General features: G+C 37.6%; 2 protein-coding genes across 2 annotated transcripts; both read left to right on the top strand.

The window, feature by feature from the left end:
- The first annotated feature begins 9,293 nt into the window (after positions 1-9,293).
- On the top strand, positions 9,294-11,118 carry LOC121882566 (tripartite motif-containing protein 16-like). Its single transcript, XM_042390913.1, has one exon. It carries the CDS (start codon positions 9,308-9,310, stop codon positions 11,060-11,062), a length of 1,755 nt encoding a protein of 584 aa, XP_042246847.1. The 5' UTR covers positions 9,294-9,307; the 3' UTR covers positions 11,063-11,118.
- Positions 11,119-13,167: 2,049 nt separating this feature from the next.
- On the top strand, positions 13,168-14,046 carry LOC121882815 (trace amine-associated receptor 1-like). Its single transcript, XM_042391259.1, has 2 exons — positions 13,168-13,390; positions 13,463-14,046. Exons 1-2 carry the CDS (start codon positions 13,168-13,170, stop codon positions 14,044-14,046), a joined length of 807 nt encoding a protein of 268 aa, XP_042247193.1.
- Positions 14,047-15,759: the final 1,713 nt, after the last annotated feature.

Here is a 15,759-nt window from a genome sequence, read left to right as displayed (position 1 = left end):
ACAACTGTTACCTATTTGTATTTGTAACAATGTGTTTCCCTGTAGTAGCTCACCACTTTACGTAGTAAGCTAGTTAGTTAGCTGGATATGCTAATGATTGCAGCTTACTTTGGAGCTTTACTTAACTGTCTCTCCAGAATTTTGCTGAGCTTTTTTGTGATTATTGATTTTGCAGTGGCTTTTCTCAAAAACTGCAATACAATTTGCAATGTTTTATGTGTTATGCGGTAAAATTGCAGGAATTTGGAAAATTGCTAGCAAAGGAAAAATAATGTGTTTTTAAAAAAACCACTACCAATGAAGAGTCATATGTAATCACTTTCCTGGATAAAAAAAATACCGCATATCACAGAAACAACTATATTTCAGTGCTAAGTTTTAAATGTCCTTTCTGAGCATGAGAATCATAGGCTCAAAGTTATTTAAATAAACTTTCACGTCAACATTAGCAGCAAATAAAATCAGTCAATAATGCCTTTTAAAATAAAGCCATTAACATAAAAATATAGTTTCATTTCTAAAATGCCCATTTTTATATTTGAGGTAGATTATGTCCATCTTTGCTGTCTGAACAATCCATCAACTTGTATGTCTCTGACTAACTGAATATAAACCTCATTTGGGAACATTTGGGAACTGTTTGCAGAGTCTATGACAGAAATGTTTGGCAGGTGAGATTTGTCCATCTTCCACTTGAATGAATCCTTGAATCCTTGCCGAAAGCGTGCTGCGATGGCGCAAGTTACCATGACAGGAAAATGCGACAATTGGTCCAAATTACAAGCGATCTGTTGATTTATCCAGTTCATGTGGAAAAGTTGTGGTAATTCAGCAAAATTGTAAGCTCTTACAGATATTGCAGACATTTCTTGAATTTGCATTAGTTATTACAATTGCAATCCTGGAGGGATTGACTTTAGGCTAAAATATCACTCTTATTATCCCATTCCAATGCTTCGGCTTGTTTAAAAATCCAAAGGTGGGCAATCCTGTGTCTTGTTACCACTGATAAGTTATAATTGACCATCAAAGGGAAAGGTTTAGCTAATGGTTGATTCAGGTCCCTTCTCCTCTTATCTACATTCAGTGTTGGTTTCTTTGAACCGTGCAGACAATCTTTCCATAACTGTCACCAAGCTCTTTTAGTTTCCTCAACTTAATGAGACTTAAACCGTTGCGGTGCTGGATCTGAAAGTTCATTTGAATATTCAAGTCTCTTCTATAAGTTAATCATAATATCATGGGAAATTGCTTTATGGAATAAGATAAAATCTACACTGGGTCACATGGGAAAACACTGTCCTTCAAAGGTTAAAACTTTCAGGAACGTTCTTCTGGACACACCATAATTAGTGATGCCGCAACAGCTGTTTTATCCTTGACAGCTGATGGAAAACACCTGGTGTAGTTTTATATTTGTTAATGATTGAAAATAATGCTGAAATCTGGGCTTTCGTCTTACATTCTACACACATCATGCTAATGTCACTTGTAAACGTGCTTAACTTATTCGTCAAGGCCTTTCATTCTACCCCATAAAAATTACTATATAAAATTTACTATATGCACCATTTATAGTCAACACATTAAAAAATGATCTGTGAGAAAGTATTATAGTATTATAGGTCTAAAGATCTAAAGCTGGAGGTACTGGGCAACAATGTGGCTAATTTTTGTTGGTTACTATATATTTCCAACAAGCCTCATTTGGGACTGAACTTGATTGTCGATTACTTAGGTCTTGTTAAGTTTATGTGTTAAATACGTGAACTTGATCTTGATCCAAATGTATACTTGATCCAAAGATAGTTAATCATACTGGAGAAACCACACTTTCACTCAAGGGCAAGATTCCCTACCTAAAGAGAGACAACAGATTTATGCCATGGTCTCACTGAAATAAATCAGGGTTTTTTATGCAGTGCTGATGTCAATCTGAACCCAGGCTTCTATTGTACATAGACATTGACATCTTATATAGATGTACACTGTGACATGTTTCTCTGATTAGTTCTTATTAATTACTGGTGATGAAAATTCTTTGCATTTCTCTCTTTTTTCATTGTCAACTGGTCAGTAAAGGATGACGCTGCTTTAATGTGACTAGATGGCATCATTTTAGCTATGTGCTTTCACAACTATAACATAGACTATCAAAGTAATTTTTGACTTGAGTTTAGATATTCCCTGGAAAGATGGCTCAGATTTCTTGTTTGTTCTTTGTTCTTCATTTAATTGGACTCTGTGTTTTCCAAAGGGTGTATTGTGTTATTGTTAAGGTCATTAAATTGCCTTGATCATGTTTTGCTCTATTAGTTTTGTTATTGCTAGAAAACAATGAGGCCCCAGGTTGAAGAGGTGAGATGATGCAGGCACAGGGATGTATGTATGTGTGTGTGTGTGTGTGTGTGTGTGTGTGTGTGTGTGTGTGTGTGTGTGTATGTGTGTGTGTGTTTGTGACAAAGGTAGCCCAGGGACCAATAACCACACCATAAATTCACACCTCTAATTGAAGGCTGTTGCATCGCATCATCTAACTGGAGACATAATTAAGAAGACATTAAGTGAGCATTTGGATTAATGTACATTAAACTTTTGATTTAAAAAAATAGTGAGGTTGCTTTTTTTAACACAAACATTACAGTGACAAAAGTAAGTAAGGGAAAAGGGAAACAAAGTGTGACGCCATAACATACAAATACTGATCCAGTTAAATAATAAACAACAATAGAGTCAACAAAGTTATTGTTTATGTTTATTTTGAACATGTAACAAATAAGTAAAAGAAGACAAAAACAGAACAAGAATAACAAATCTCTTAAAAAATTTTTTTGTACATATTATTGAGTCATATTCTTCTTCAGTCAGCAAATTGTGCTTCTCAATGAAACTGTCTAACTTCTCAATAAAGGGTTTTTTCCATTATCCTAGAGAATTGGGAAAGTAAAGAAACAGGCCTGTAATTTGTAAAGTGGTGTCTATCCCCAGCTTTATATAATGGTATTACTTTCGCAATTTTCATTTTGCTTGGAAATTTACCAGTTTGGAAGGACGAGTTACAAATGTGAGTTAGTGGTTTTGCAATACCATCAAAGACGTTCTTGACTACTGTTATATCAATGTCATTCCAGTCGGTGGACGTTTTATTCTAACACTTGCTAACAATACCAATGATTCCCCTTTCCTCTACTGCTCTAAGAAAATCTGAACTTGGATTTCAAACCCCATAATTATTAACAGCCCCCCCTTCTGTTGTTTCTGGGTCATAGTTTTCTTCTGCCAATTTTGGTCCAACACTTACAAAAAATGAATTGAAACTGTTAACCACATTATCCATGTTATTTATGGTCTTAACATTATTAATACAATAATGAGAGTAACTTGAGTTTCTAGATCCATTTCTATGGATGCTGTTTAACACACTCCATATGCCTTTAATGCTGTTTTTGTTATCCCCTAATATTTTATTACAGTCTTCCTTCTTACATTGTAAGAATAGTCTCAAGTTCTGTTCTGAGTCATTTTAATGAGGGAACTTTTGTTAGCCACTTTAGCCTTCCAGGCCTTCTGGAGATGATAATTATGAATTACTTTGCTGATTTGATCTGGTCACTGGCTATATAGGTTTATTGTCTTTAAGCCTACTTATCACTTCGAATGCACATTAGTAAGTGATCACATTGCTGTTCATGACACTGTGACACTACAATGCTACTTCTGACTGTCTTCAGTTTAGTACTAAGTTTCTCTGGCTTTTGTAGCTTTTCAATAAACTGTTAAACAGGAAGTAACATATTGTATTTCACGACTGAGCTGGCAAAGGCACTCACAGTAACCACTGACATGAGTTCCGGTGCAGAAAATGACTGATACAATCAGTGATGCTGATGATTCAGTTTAGGTATTTCAGCTTGAGAATTCTTTGTAAAGAGATTAGGCTAGTACTAAACACCTTAGGCCTGATACTTTAACCCTTTGAGCCCTCAATGGGGTTAGGGTTAAAAAATAGTTAGGTCATTCAGAAATGCCATAATTTTGAATGTGTACAATGTAAATATTGTAATTTTTCAGTGTATATCTCCATGAAAATATCCACAGATATGCATCAGTTCACAACTTATAGAGTAAACTGTGGACAATCATGTTTTAATCTGCCATATAGCCTGTGACATTAACTGTGTGCAGGAGACTTTTGTTACGTGACTTTAGTCATGGCAGTGCCCCCTTCCAGGGAACATAAGTACTCCGGTAAAATAATTTTCCAACATGTGGATTAAATGTTCCTGCTGTGCTGCATTCCATAACCCACGAGTTTCATGAGAAGGTGAAATAGATAGTAGCAAACCACACATGAATGCAAACAGGAAGTAAACACACCAGGGCACATTTTTTCGACTGTGAACAAGAAAAAATCTGAAAATGATGACACTTTACAGTTACAAGCTAGAGGGGAGAAGTGTCACCAGGAAGAAAACAAAGGTGGACAAAATGTTAACACATGCAACAGCTGCACTAATGGAGGACATATTCAGATTTTTTAATGATGTAAAACACCAATACAGTAGTACACATAATTGCAGTGAAAATGTCTCTTAGTATTGTAGCAGTGTAAGTGTAAGTGTACTTGAAGTATCAAAAGTAAAATGGCCCCTGTGATTATTATTATTGATTCATATGTGTAAGCAGCATTTTAGTGTTGCAGTTGGTCAAGGTGGAACTATGTAACTATTTTTCATGAGCTACTGTTGGGTAGCATATGTAAGCACACATAACGAAAGGAGAAGTGTTGTAACATTATTCCTACAGCCTTCAAGTTTGTTGTATTAGCACCACCTTGTGGTGATTTAGCATATAAGCAGGGCCTACTGTGAATTGTATTTTGATTGATTGACTAGGATCATGTAATTATTTGGTTAGGAGCCAGCAAGAAATTCTCCATGTGGTAGAGCGCTCCTCTACAATGTTTCCTAAACATTTGTGCCTTGGAGTGCCTTTGCTTTTAAATTTTTACTTTTTTCCTATGTTTTGTGCAAATGTGCAGATTAGTAATTAGTAATTAGATTGAGTAAAAATTTGTGCTTGTGTTTAAAAATTAACTTTAATAGTACTAAAAAAATAATTACGCTAATCTAAGGTTAGCTTGTACATATACTAGGCACATAGAAAAAATTCTATAAGCAATGTTAATTCAAGTGTGCTTTAATCTCTGAACCTTTTGTAACCAGGGATTATAAATTTGTGTTAACTACAGTTTTACAAGAAAAAGGAGGGAAGTGGAATGAAGACTCGGAAAAATATGTCAGCTGTATTCATACCTCTGACTTTCAGATGAACAGCGTTTACAATCTGTGAACCAAACGTACAAGAAACACACATTCATCATCATCATGTGCTGTACTCTGCCAGAGCCTTGGCGACCCCTTTCTTCCACTGAGATCTGTTGGCAGTCAAACATCTTACATCTGTGGCAGTTAGGTTGGTCCACTTCTTGATGTTGTCAATTCAGGTTGTTCTCTGTCTGAAGCTTCCTTCTACTTTGCCTTCATGCACAATATGTTCCAGTGTATCATCAGTTCTTAAGTTGTATCCTAAATAGCAAAGTTTCCTTTGGATAACGATTTCCAGAGGTATTGGTTTCGTGCCAATCTTTTGTAGGATGAAATCATTGGATTTCCTTTCAATGTATGTTATCCTGAGGATCGGATCATGGACATCTCAGTGTAGATGTTAAAAAGGTGTGGAGAAAGGATGCAGCCTTGGTGGACTCCTTTCCCAATGCAGAATGATTCAGTCTCACCAGATGTGGTCTGAAGACTGGAGGATTGCGTAGCATACAGTGTTTCTAGAAGAGCCAATAGGTGTGATGCCATGCCCAGTTGAATCATTGTCATCCACAGTTTGGTGTATTGAACACAGTGAAACGCTTTTGAGTAGTCGATGAAGCAAATGTACAAAGGGGTGTTGACCTCTCTCATTTTCTCCATCATTAGACACATGTTGAAGAGCTGGTCCCTGGTGCCTTGGCAACTCCTGAAGCCAGCCAGTTCAAGTGCAGTTTCTCTCTCAACGTAGTTCTTTATACTCCCAGAGATGATTATGAGTAGAACCTCGCTGGCATTTCTTGGATATTGGAATGTAGACAGATTTGCACCATTCTGTTGGCCATTTGCCAGTCTTTCAGATGGCACAGACGATGCGGTGCAAGATGTGGGCCACTGAGGATCCTGTTGCTTTTAGCAGTTTTGCTGGTATGTTGTCTGGACCAGGTGCTTTTTTCTTTTTGAGCTTCTCCATTGCTCTTTCTACTTCTGACAGTGGTGGCTCTGGTTCATGTTCTAGTGTTGTCCTTTCTGACCACTCACCAATCTCTTCTTTTCTACTGCATCTAGTGTTTCATTTGTGATCCATTCTGTGCCTTTGTGCCTACATCGCTTTGAAATATGTTTCTCTGCTGCTGTTGTCAGAGCATCTCTTGTTGCATTACAGAGTTATTCTGGTTCGACCTCTTCTTGTGAATTCAGCAGGGCCTCAAAACTGTTGCAAACCTGTATGTTGAAAGAGTTTGGTATATCTGAGAGATCATATCTGACTGGTGATTTTGATTGTTTTACATTCTAAACTCTAAGCTTCATCTTGGCCATCAGCGGTTGATGGTCAGTGCCACAGTCAGCTCCTGGATATGTTCTGCATTTCAGAATATTTGATTTCCAACTTTTGTTGGTGAGGATATAATCAATGTGGTTCCTGGTTTTACCATCAGGAGCTGTTCATGTGTATTTGCGTCGAGGGTGTTGATCAAACATTGTGTTCATTATATAGAGGTGGTTTTCTTGGCAGAATTCAACTAGCCATTCATTTGGCATTTCTAGACTGTTGTCTCCCATGACTTCCTGATGTTTGACCTACTTTTGCATTGAAATCACCTAGAAAGAGCAAACGTCAGTTTCGGCCTTGCAGGTTGCTGTGGTGCCCCTCAAGTTCTTCTGCCTCTTTATTGCTTGTTAGTGAATAGTTAACAATGAGTGTGAATGGGAAAGTCTTGCACTGTATGCGGATGGCCATTAGTCATTCATTCAATGGGTTGTAGTCAAGTACTGCTTTGGCTATGCTTGCTTCAAGATGAACACAACACCTGCTCTTCCCTGTTCCTCAGATCCAGAGCCTGAAGTATTGGTGGCAGTTAAGAGGCACTCCATTTTCCTCATAGTTCTTGCAGACTCCTACGCCTGGATGCAGTTTTACGTCTTACCTATGACCTCAATGTGTGTGTAGTTACTACAAATTACCTGCTTTCATGTGCTGATGTTGTCTGTATGAAAGAGAACACTGTTTTTGATCTTTTTTCTGTTGCATATGATGTAGTCAGCAAACAGTTGTTCTGCATTGGACAAGAGTGTTTAAAGGCAGAATAAAAAGGTCTCCATGGAAATTTCATCTAGGTTGGGTGAGCTGAACATTGATCACAATGTAAAACAGTGCTGGGAGAAGCTGAAAAAGCTCAAGCTAGATTCCAGAAGTATCACAATAGGAGAAACAGCTCCGACGGTATGATCGCCCTTGATGCATTCTTGGGCCACAGGCCGGCCTTCTCTGGCACTTCTCTGGAAGCCATGGCACTGGGTTGTAAACAGATGAGACGATGCAGTCCATTGAAGGTAAATCACATGATGCATGTTCAATGCTATAATACTAATTGATGTCCATTGTTATAAGAGTAGCATAGCTCCTTTAAGGAACAGCTCATTACGTATTTTGTGTGCGTAGCGAGTGGGAGAGGGAGAGAGAGAAAGTGTGATAGTGAGGCTGGTGAACGTAGCACTGCAGTGTATGTACAGTTCAGGCAATAGTTTGTCAGGAAAATAAATGGAGGCAACTACTCAGATCCTTTACTTCAGTAAAAGTACCAATACAGCAATGTAAAAATACCCCATTACAAGTTAAAGTCCTGCATGAAAAAATGAAAAAGTATTCATCAAAGTATCAAAGTGTTCTTAAAGTATTAAAGTAAAACTACTGTGAGCACTTTGAGTGTTTTATTTACTTAACATGTAAACAAACGTGTCCATGCATGAAAACTGAACACATTCAGGAGTTTGGAGTCATATTAACTTGTCTTTAGCAGCCAGACTCACCCTGCTGTCCATAAGAAGTGGTGCAACAAGAACTCTGATCCTTCCATACAAGTAGAAATATTTGCGTCAGTAAAACAGACAGTTTTCATGAACTAGACTGTTATGGTATGGTTGAGTAAAATCTAAAATCTGATTTGATCTATATGTCATGTCACTCCAACAAAATCATACTGGACACAATAAATTGTGGACATTTGTAAAGACGTAAACAGTGAAAGGACAGAGCTGCAATGATTCACATATAGAATATATGATTTCATTTAGGAAGAAAGATATGGAGATAATCACATGTTGTTGGCAAAAGTTAGAAAATTATAATGTCAAAAAAGCAGATTAATTCTAGATTCACCAAAACATTCACCAACCGAACCACAGAGCCAAATAATCTTATGCATTCATGTTCTGTGGGATTCAGAGCTGCAAAAAATAACTATTTGTTTAAATGCATCTAATATTAAAAATGAACCTTTTACTCAAATTTACATTCTGAATTTGACCTGATTTTTTCACAAATACTTGAAGAATGTTATCAAATAAAGCAATTTCATTATATTTTTTATTACGTTACTGTCTCCTATAAAGAGACAGTTTATGTCTTATTCTGTGACAGACGCTGCTATAGATATATATCAAATGATAAAACATTGGAGCAGTTATCAGCTGTTTTCCTTCCAGCCATTAATATGTAAAAATTATTAAGTAACAGTTTAAAGAGTTAATTAACTGTACATGAATTTTAATTTTAAGCTTTAGAGTTTAAACTGTTACTTAATCATTTCTACATATTGATAGCTGACTTCTTCATATTTGTCAGTGGAGATGCTGTGTGTCATTGTCCTCTCCTCAAAATAATGCCGGGGTGAGTGAGGATGTCCCTTTTGGTGAATGAAATTCCTTCATCCTCGCTTGGAGGAGCTGAGATGTGAGTGACGGAACCGAGGAGCCACATTAGCCAAATGAAAAGCACCCAGTATCCTTTTAAAACTGCTCCTCTTCCTGAAGTGAATCAGTGCTTGATAACCCCTCCTTCTTTTTCCTGCTCTCAAAGGCAACAAGCTCCACTCTGTGCTTCTATTTCCTTGTTCCCTCCCCTTTAGATCTACAGTTTGAAGATGGGTGTAACCAACATGTAATTTAGCACAATAGCAGTCAGGCTGCATTTACTGCAGAAACACATGTTGTTCAGATCAGAGTTCAAACTTGTTTCACTTTCTAAGGAAGTGAAACTCCGAAAGTCGTTGCCACTGAGAGCTGAAATGGCACAGAAAGGAGATCCGCTGGACCGTGAAACTTTCGCTTGTTCAATCTGTCTGGATCTACTGAAGGATCCAGTGACTATTTCCTGTGGACACAGCTACTGCATGAGCTGTATTAAACGCTTCTGGGATGAAGAGGATCAGAGAAAGATCTACAGCTGCCCTCAGTGCAGACAGACCTTCAAACCAAGGCCTGTCCTGGTGAAAAGCACCATGTTAGCAGCTTTAGTGGAGCAGCTGAAGGAGACTGGACTCCAAGCTGCTCCTGCTGATCACTGCTCTGCTGGACCTGAAGATGTGGCCTGTGATGTCTGCACTGGGAGGAAGCTGAAAGCCTTCAAGTCCTGCCTGCAGTGTCTGGCCTCTTACTGTGAGGATCATCTTCAACCTCATTATGATGCAGCTCCATTAAAGAAACACAAGCTGGTTGACCCCTCGGAGAAACTCCAGGAGAACATCTGCTCTCGTCATGATGAGGTGAGGAAGATGTTCTGCCGTACTGATCAGCAGAGTATCTGTTATATCTGCACTACGGATGAACATAAAGGCCATGACACAGTCTCAGCTGCAGCAGAAAGGACTGAGAGGCAGAGAGAGATTGAGGTGAGTCGACGACAAATCCAGCAGAGAATCCAGGGCAGAGAAAAAGATGTGAGGGCGCTTCAACAGAGGGTGCAGGTCGTCAGTCGCTCTGCTGATAAAGCAGTGGAGGACAGTGAGAAGATCTTCACTGAGCTGATCCGTCTCATCCAGAAAAGAAGCTCTGATGTGAAGCAGCAGATCAGATCCCAGCAGCAAACTGAAGTGAGTCGAGTCAAACAGCTTCAGAAGAAGCTGGAGCAGGAGATCACTGAGCTGAGGAGGAAAGACGCTGAACTGAAGCAGCTCTCACACACGGAGGATCACAACCAGTTTCTACACAACTACCCCTCACTATCACAACTAAGTGCATCTACAGAATCATTCAGCATCAATATCCGTCCTCTGCGCTACTTTGAGGATGTGACAGCAGCTGTGTCAGAGCTCAGAGATAAACTTCAGGACATCCTGAAACAGAAATGGACAAACATCTCACTGACAGTGACTGAAGTGGAGGTTTTACTGTCAGAACCAGAACCCAAGACCAGAGCTGAATTTTTAAAATATTCACATGAAATTACTCTGGATCCAAACACAGTAAACACATGGCTGTTACTGTCTGAGGGGGACAGAAAAGCAGAACGAATGAGTCAACAACAGTCTTATTCTAGTCACCTAGACAGATTCACTGTATATGGTCAGGTCCTGAGTAGGGAGAGTCTGACTGGACGCTGTTACTGGGAGGTGGAGAGGAGAGGGAGAGGAGTTCATGTAGCAGTCGCGTACAAGAATATCAGCAGAGCAGGATACTCGGATAAATGTGGATTTGGATACAATGACAAATCTTGGGTTTTAAATTGTGGTACTGACAGTTATGAATTTTGGTTCAACAACATCAAAACTCCTGTCTCAGGTCCTGGTTCCTCCAGATTAGGAGTGTACCTGGATCACAGAGCAGGTATTCTGTCCTTCTACAGCGTCTCTGAAACCATGACTCTCCTCCACAGAGTCCAGACCACATTCACTCAGCCTCTCTATGCTGGACTTTGGCTTTGTTATGATGGAGACACAGCTGAGTTGTGTAAACTCAAATAGACAGAAGTCATTTCAGACTTCTGTGTTGTAATTCATCATTTTTTGTCTCCATTGTTCCTGAGAGCTCATTGATGTGGTGTTTCTGAACTGCACAGAGATCAGCTGTCAGTCAAACTGGGATTATTAACGCTTGTTTTCTTTTCAATTATTGTTCTGTTGATGTTGATAATTTTCTTTAAATGTCACTTTTTCCTGTGTTTTTTTAACCATGGATGCTATCACTGCTCATGAGGATGTATTTAACCTTCACTGACATTTCTTCAGATGAAAGTGTAAACTTCTCTTTGTTCTAAATGTTAGTTTCATATTTGTACTGATGTATTTGTGTGCTGTTGTTTCTTAAACAGAGAAAACCGCAGAACTTCCTTCATCATAGATGTTTTGTTTTCACCACTTTGTAAATTCATGAGGAAATGTACAATCAAACTGTAATTATCATGATAATAATCAATGAGCGGATCATTTATTATGTTCTTGTACATAGCTGACACTCTGGGTGGATGAAGTGAATCTGTACATGAAATCATTGATCAAGAGTCATTTAAAAGACTTTACTGATTGGATGTGGGAACAATCTGAAGCTTTACATAATCAATAAAGATGTTATTTTCTTCTGTCTTCATCTTAGGATCTCATTCAAAGCTTTTGGAGAACCTGTGAAACTAAAATGAGAGTTTATTTGAGGCAGTTTTCCTCCTGAAACACCACAAAGTACTGAGTTCATGTTCAGAGCAGACAGACGTTTGTCAGTCAGTCTCTGTACTTTCAGCTTTCTTCACTAAAGCATTTTAAGATGGAGCTAATTTTAACACCTTATACTGTTGAACAGTCTAATCTATAACAATACATATATAACAAACCGATCAAATATTTTATGTGTAAAATAGGTATAGGTAACTAAAGCTGTCAGATAAATGTAGTGGAGTAGAAAGTACAATATTTCCCTCTGAAATGTGGTGGAGTGGAAGTATAAAGTAGCATCAAGTGGAAATACTCAGGTAAAGTACAAGTACCTCAAAATTATACTTAAGTACTGCATTTGGGTAAATGTACTTAGTCACTTTCCACCACTGTGCATGCTATGTTACTATGACAACCAGCAACAGTGAGTTGTTATGTCAGCTGTGACTACCTTTATATTAAAGAGTTTTTAATATGGTGATATTTGATATTTATTACTTATTTATTCTGTTTTAATATGTTCAAAAACCTAACATAAAAGTAATTTTAGCCATTTTTTTGTAATGTGGGGAAATGTTATCAAAAAACGCACAAAAGATTAATCTCGAAATACAGAATACAAGCCACGGAACCACTGCAGTAATATCTTATCTTATTGTATGTTATGTTATGTTATGTTATGTTATGTTATGTTATGTTATGTTATGTTATCTTATCTTATCTTATCTTATCTTATCTTATCTTATCTAAGAAATTACAGCACAACCCATTGGGTCAGTTGAGGCCATTTGGATTCAGGCTGGAAGTCAAACCTCATATGTGCGTATATGAAGCTAAACATGTACAATGTCTTGCAGGCTTACATAAAAACTGAAGTGATCTGACAGTTATAACACTGTCAAAGATTGTTTTTGTAAAACAAACAAAAATACATGAACACTGAAATACAGCACACTCTGCAGTGTATACATCAAATCTTACATCATCTTTTAGAAACACACACTTCTTTATTCATCTTTGTTGTGCTGCAGTTTCCCCACATCTGATTGGATGACTAAAGTTTGTCTAAATTATGGTAATGAGAAAAGTGTAGATAAATGTCAAGGCTACATCCTGCAACGCCACAGTGACTACCTGAGGGTATACGAGGTAGGTATACATGGATGAAACATTCATTGTTTTTAGAAAAATAAGGTCTGTATTTTTCCAATACTGCTGAATGTATATTATTATTATTATTATTATATTATTGTTATTATTATTATACATTCCAGTGTATCATTAATCAGAAATAATGATTTCATTTTCAGGATCTTAGGAGTATGATACCTGAATCTACTTTCAACAGGATTTATGTTGATGATGTACATCCCTGCTATGGAATAGATAATGTTTCTTACATACTGACAAGTGACGCTTCCACAATGTGTATTTTATTTTATATTTGCCTCAGCTCTTTATCTGTTGTCATAATATGTGGAAACCTTCTTATAATAATCTCCATCATTTACTTCAAACAGCTCCACACTCCTACAAACTACCTCATCCTGTCTCTGGCTGTGGCTGACCTGCTTGTAGGTCTTGTAGTCTTTCCCCTCAGCATGGCATTCTCTCTTAGCTCATGTCTGTATCATGACGGTTTGTTTTGTAAGGTACGAAATGGCTTTGACATATCACTGACCGCATCTTCCGTTCTGAATTTATGTTGTATTTCCATTGACAGATATTATGCGGTGTGTCAGCCTCTGACATACAGAACTAAGATAAATGGTCGTGTTGCTGTGATTATGATTTTGGCGAGCTGGAGTGTTTCTGGTCTTGTTACAACTGGCTTTTTAATGGCAGGATCGATGCAAGATAAATGTAAAGAAAAGTGTTTAACCGATGTTGCACTGGCAATCATGATAGGAATGATTTTCTCATTCTACCTCCCGCTGATCATAATGCTCTGTATCTACTTGAAGATTTTCCTTGTGGCACAGAGACAGGCACGCAGTATCCAGAGCACAAAGTCTGGAGCAACTGTCAGTAAGATGGAGAGCAAGGCCACCAAAACTCTGGCTATAGTTATGGGAGTTTTTCTGATGTGCTGGACTCCTTTATTTCTTTACTTGATGTTTAATTCTCTTGGTTATGATTCAATGGTTCTTGTGACTGAAGCAGTTTATTGGCTTGCACTGTTAAATTCACTGCTCAATCCTTTCATTTATGCTTTCTTTTACAGCTGGTTCAGATCAGCTCTCAGAATAATCATTTCAGGAAAAATATTCCAAGGTGATTTTGCCAACTCAAAACTGCATTGACAGATTCTTTGGAGTATTGAATTTGTCTGTGGATATACCGATTAAAAAATCTGAAAAAAGGAAGTAAATAAATAGTTTGTTTATTGTGGTTTATTTGTAATCATCACTGAAGAAACATTAATATATATATATATATATATAAGGCAAATGAATGTTATAGGAAATATTTGCAAAAATTCTACATGTGAATGAAGCTTTAAAAATATCAAATTTTAATTTAAAAAATATGTTGATTCCACTACCTGAAAGCAACACCTAACATTCTGGCTGTATTCTGTGCAGTGAAATATTGGCTGAGTCACCGACAGAGGTGCATCATAGTGAGCTCTCAGTTTATGTAATCATGGAAATAGCTTAAACACACTTTATAACAGAGACAATATTGTGCATTGTATCTAACAGAAGAAGCTGCTTTATATATGTACTGTATGTGCCGTATATGCTTGTACTGGAAAATCAGCTCCTTATCTGGTAATACTTTGTGATATACGTGTTTAGTATCAAAATGTGTGTGGACAATTTTAACTTGAAAGATGAGGTGTACTCTTATATTTGTTGATGTTCTGTACTCACATGTGTTTAGGATAAAACTCTTAATCTTGTGGTTTGATGTTGCTGATGTGACAGACAAGAGCGCAGCAGGAAAGTATGTAACTGACAGGTCAGACAGGTCATCCAGTGACAGGTGTCTACAAGTGTAAGAATGACTGCTTGGCATGTGTTCAATAAAACTCTGACAATAACTGCTCTTTCTGAATCCACCTTTATTACTGAAATTCCATAACAGTGCTCATTTGTCACAAACTAGCCCAAAGTGAGTGACAAAAAGATGGGTCTCAAATATATTAATAAATAAAATTCAAATAAAATAATATGATAATCAAGATATAAGTTGTGATTATGTTTTATGGATAGGGCAGTGTGTGCTAACCACTCTAAAAATAAAACCTAAACCCATAGCAATACTGGTCGTGGAGTTATCTAATTGACCAGAATGCAGCAGGTGTGTTTCATGATGGGTCATAGGCATTGCCAGGTCAATTTTGCCAGGGTTTAAATCCTGAATGTTTTGATTGTAGGCCTGCATAAAATTTACATGTAAGCCTATGTGAAGCTCAACAAAAAACTTTATGTGTTTGATGCCATTTAGCCACCTCTCAAATTTAGAAATAGTCTAACTTACGCAGACTTTCATCACTTTACAGCTGTTAGTAGCTCACACCGGTTTCCTTCAGCAGTTTCTATTGTAGCTTCTAGGAGCGCTCGTTTTGTTTTCCGTTTGAACACTGTAACCTTGTATGAGACACGGAGACATCTGTTACTGTTACCACGGACCAACAAACCACCACTCACCCGTGCTAGGCAGGTCATAAAACAAACGAATCCTCCGTGCTGAAGCTAGCAGGTAGACTGGAGCTGCTTTCATGAGACAGACGAATGAATCAGTTCAGAGGATCATATATGGTATTAACTGACATGTACGGCATCAAATAATAATCTGTTAGACAAAATACAACAAAAATACAAGTAGCTGGCAAAACTCTTAAGTGGAGCCAAAGTCTTTTAAATTGATATTATTGTTTAACCGTCCAGTTTACCTGGTGTTGCTGTTACAGTAATGTTAATGTAGCTTGATAGTTTGGATAGCTTGACTGCTGATGTATTCCCGCTGTGTTTTTTGTCCATAAATACTGTAATTAACACCATACAAGT

Source organism: Thunnus maccoyii, chromosome 17, assembly GCF_910596095.1.
Source record: "Thunnus maccoyii chromosome 17, fThuMac1.1, whole genome shotgun sequence".
Classification (NCBI taxonomy): Eukaryota; Metazoa; Chordata; class Actinopteri; order Scombriformes; family Scombridae; genus Thunnus; species Thunnus maccoyii.
This window is presented reverse-complemented; position numbering and strand designations above follow the sequence as displayed.

Excerpts from the sequence above, each read along its gene's own strand:
- LOC121882566 (XM_042390913.1), top strand. The coding sequence starts at position 9,308 with ATGTTGTTCAGATCAGAGTTCAAACTTGTTTCACTTTCTAAGGAAGTG.
- LOC121882815 (XM_042391259.1), top strand. The coding sequence starts at position 13,168 with ATGTGTATTTTATTTTATATTTGCCTCAGCTCTTTATCTGTTGTCATA. Across the intron at positions 13,391-13,462 it reads GTATCATGACGGTTTGTTTT|ACAGATATTATGCGGTGTGT; the intron begins GTAAGGTACGAA and ends GTATTTCCATTG.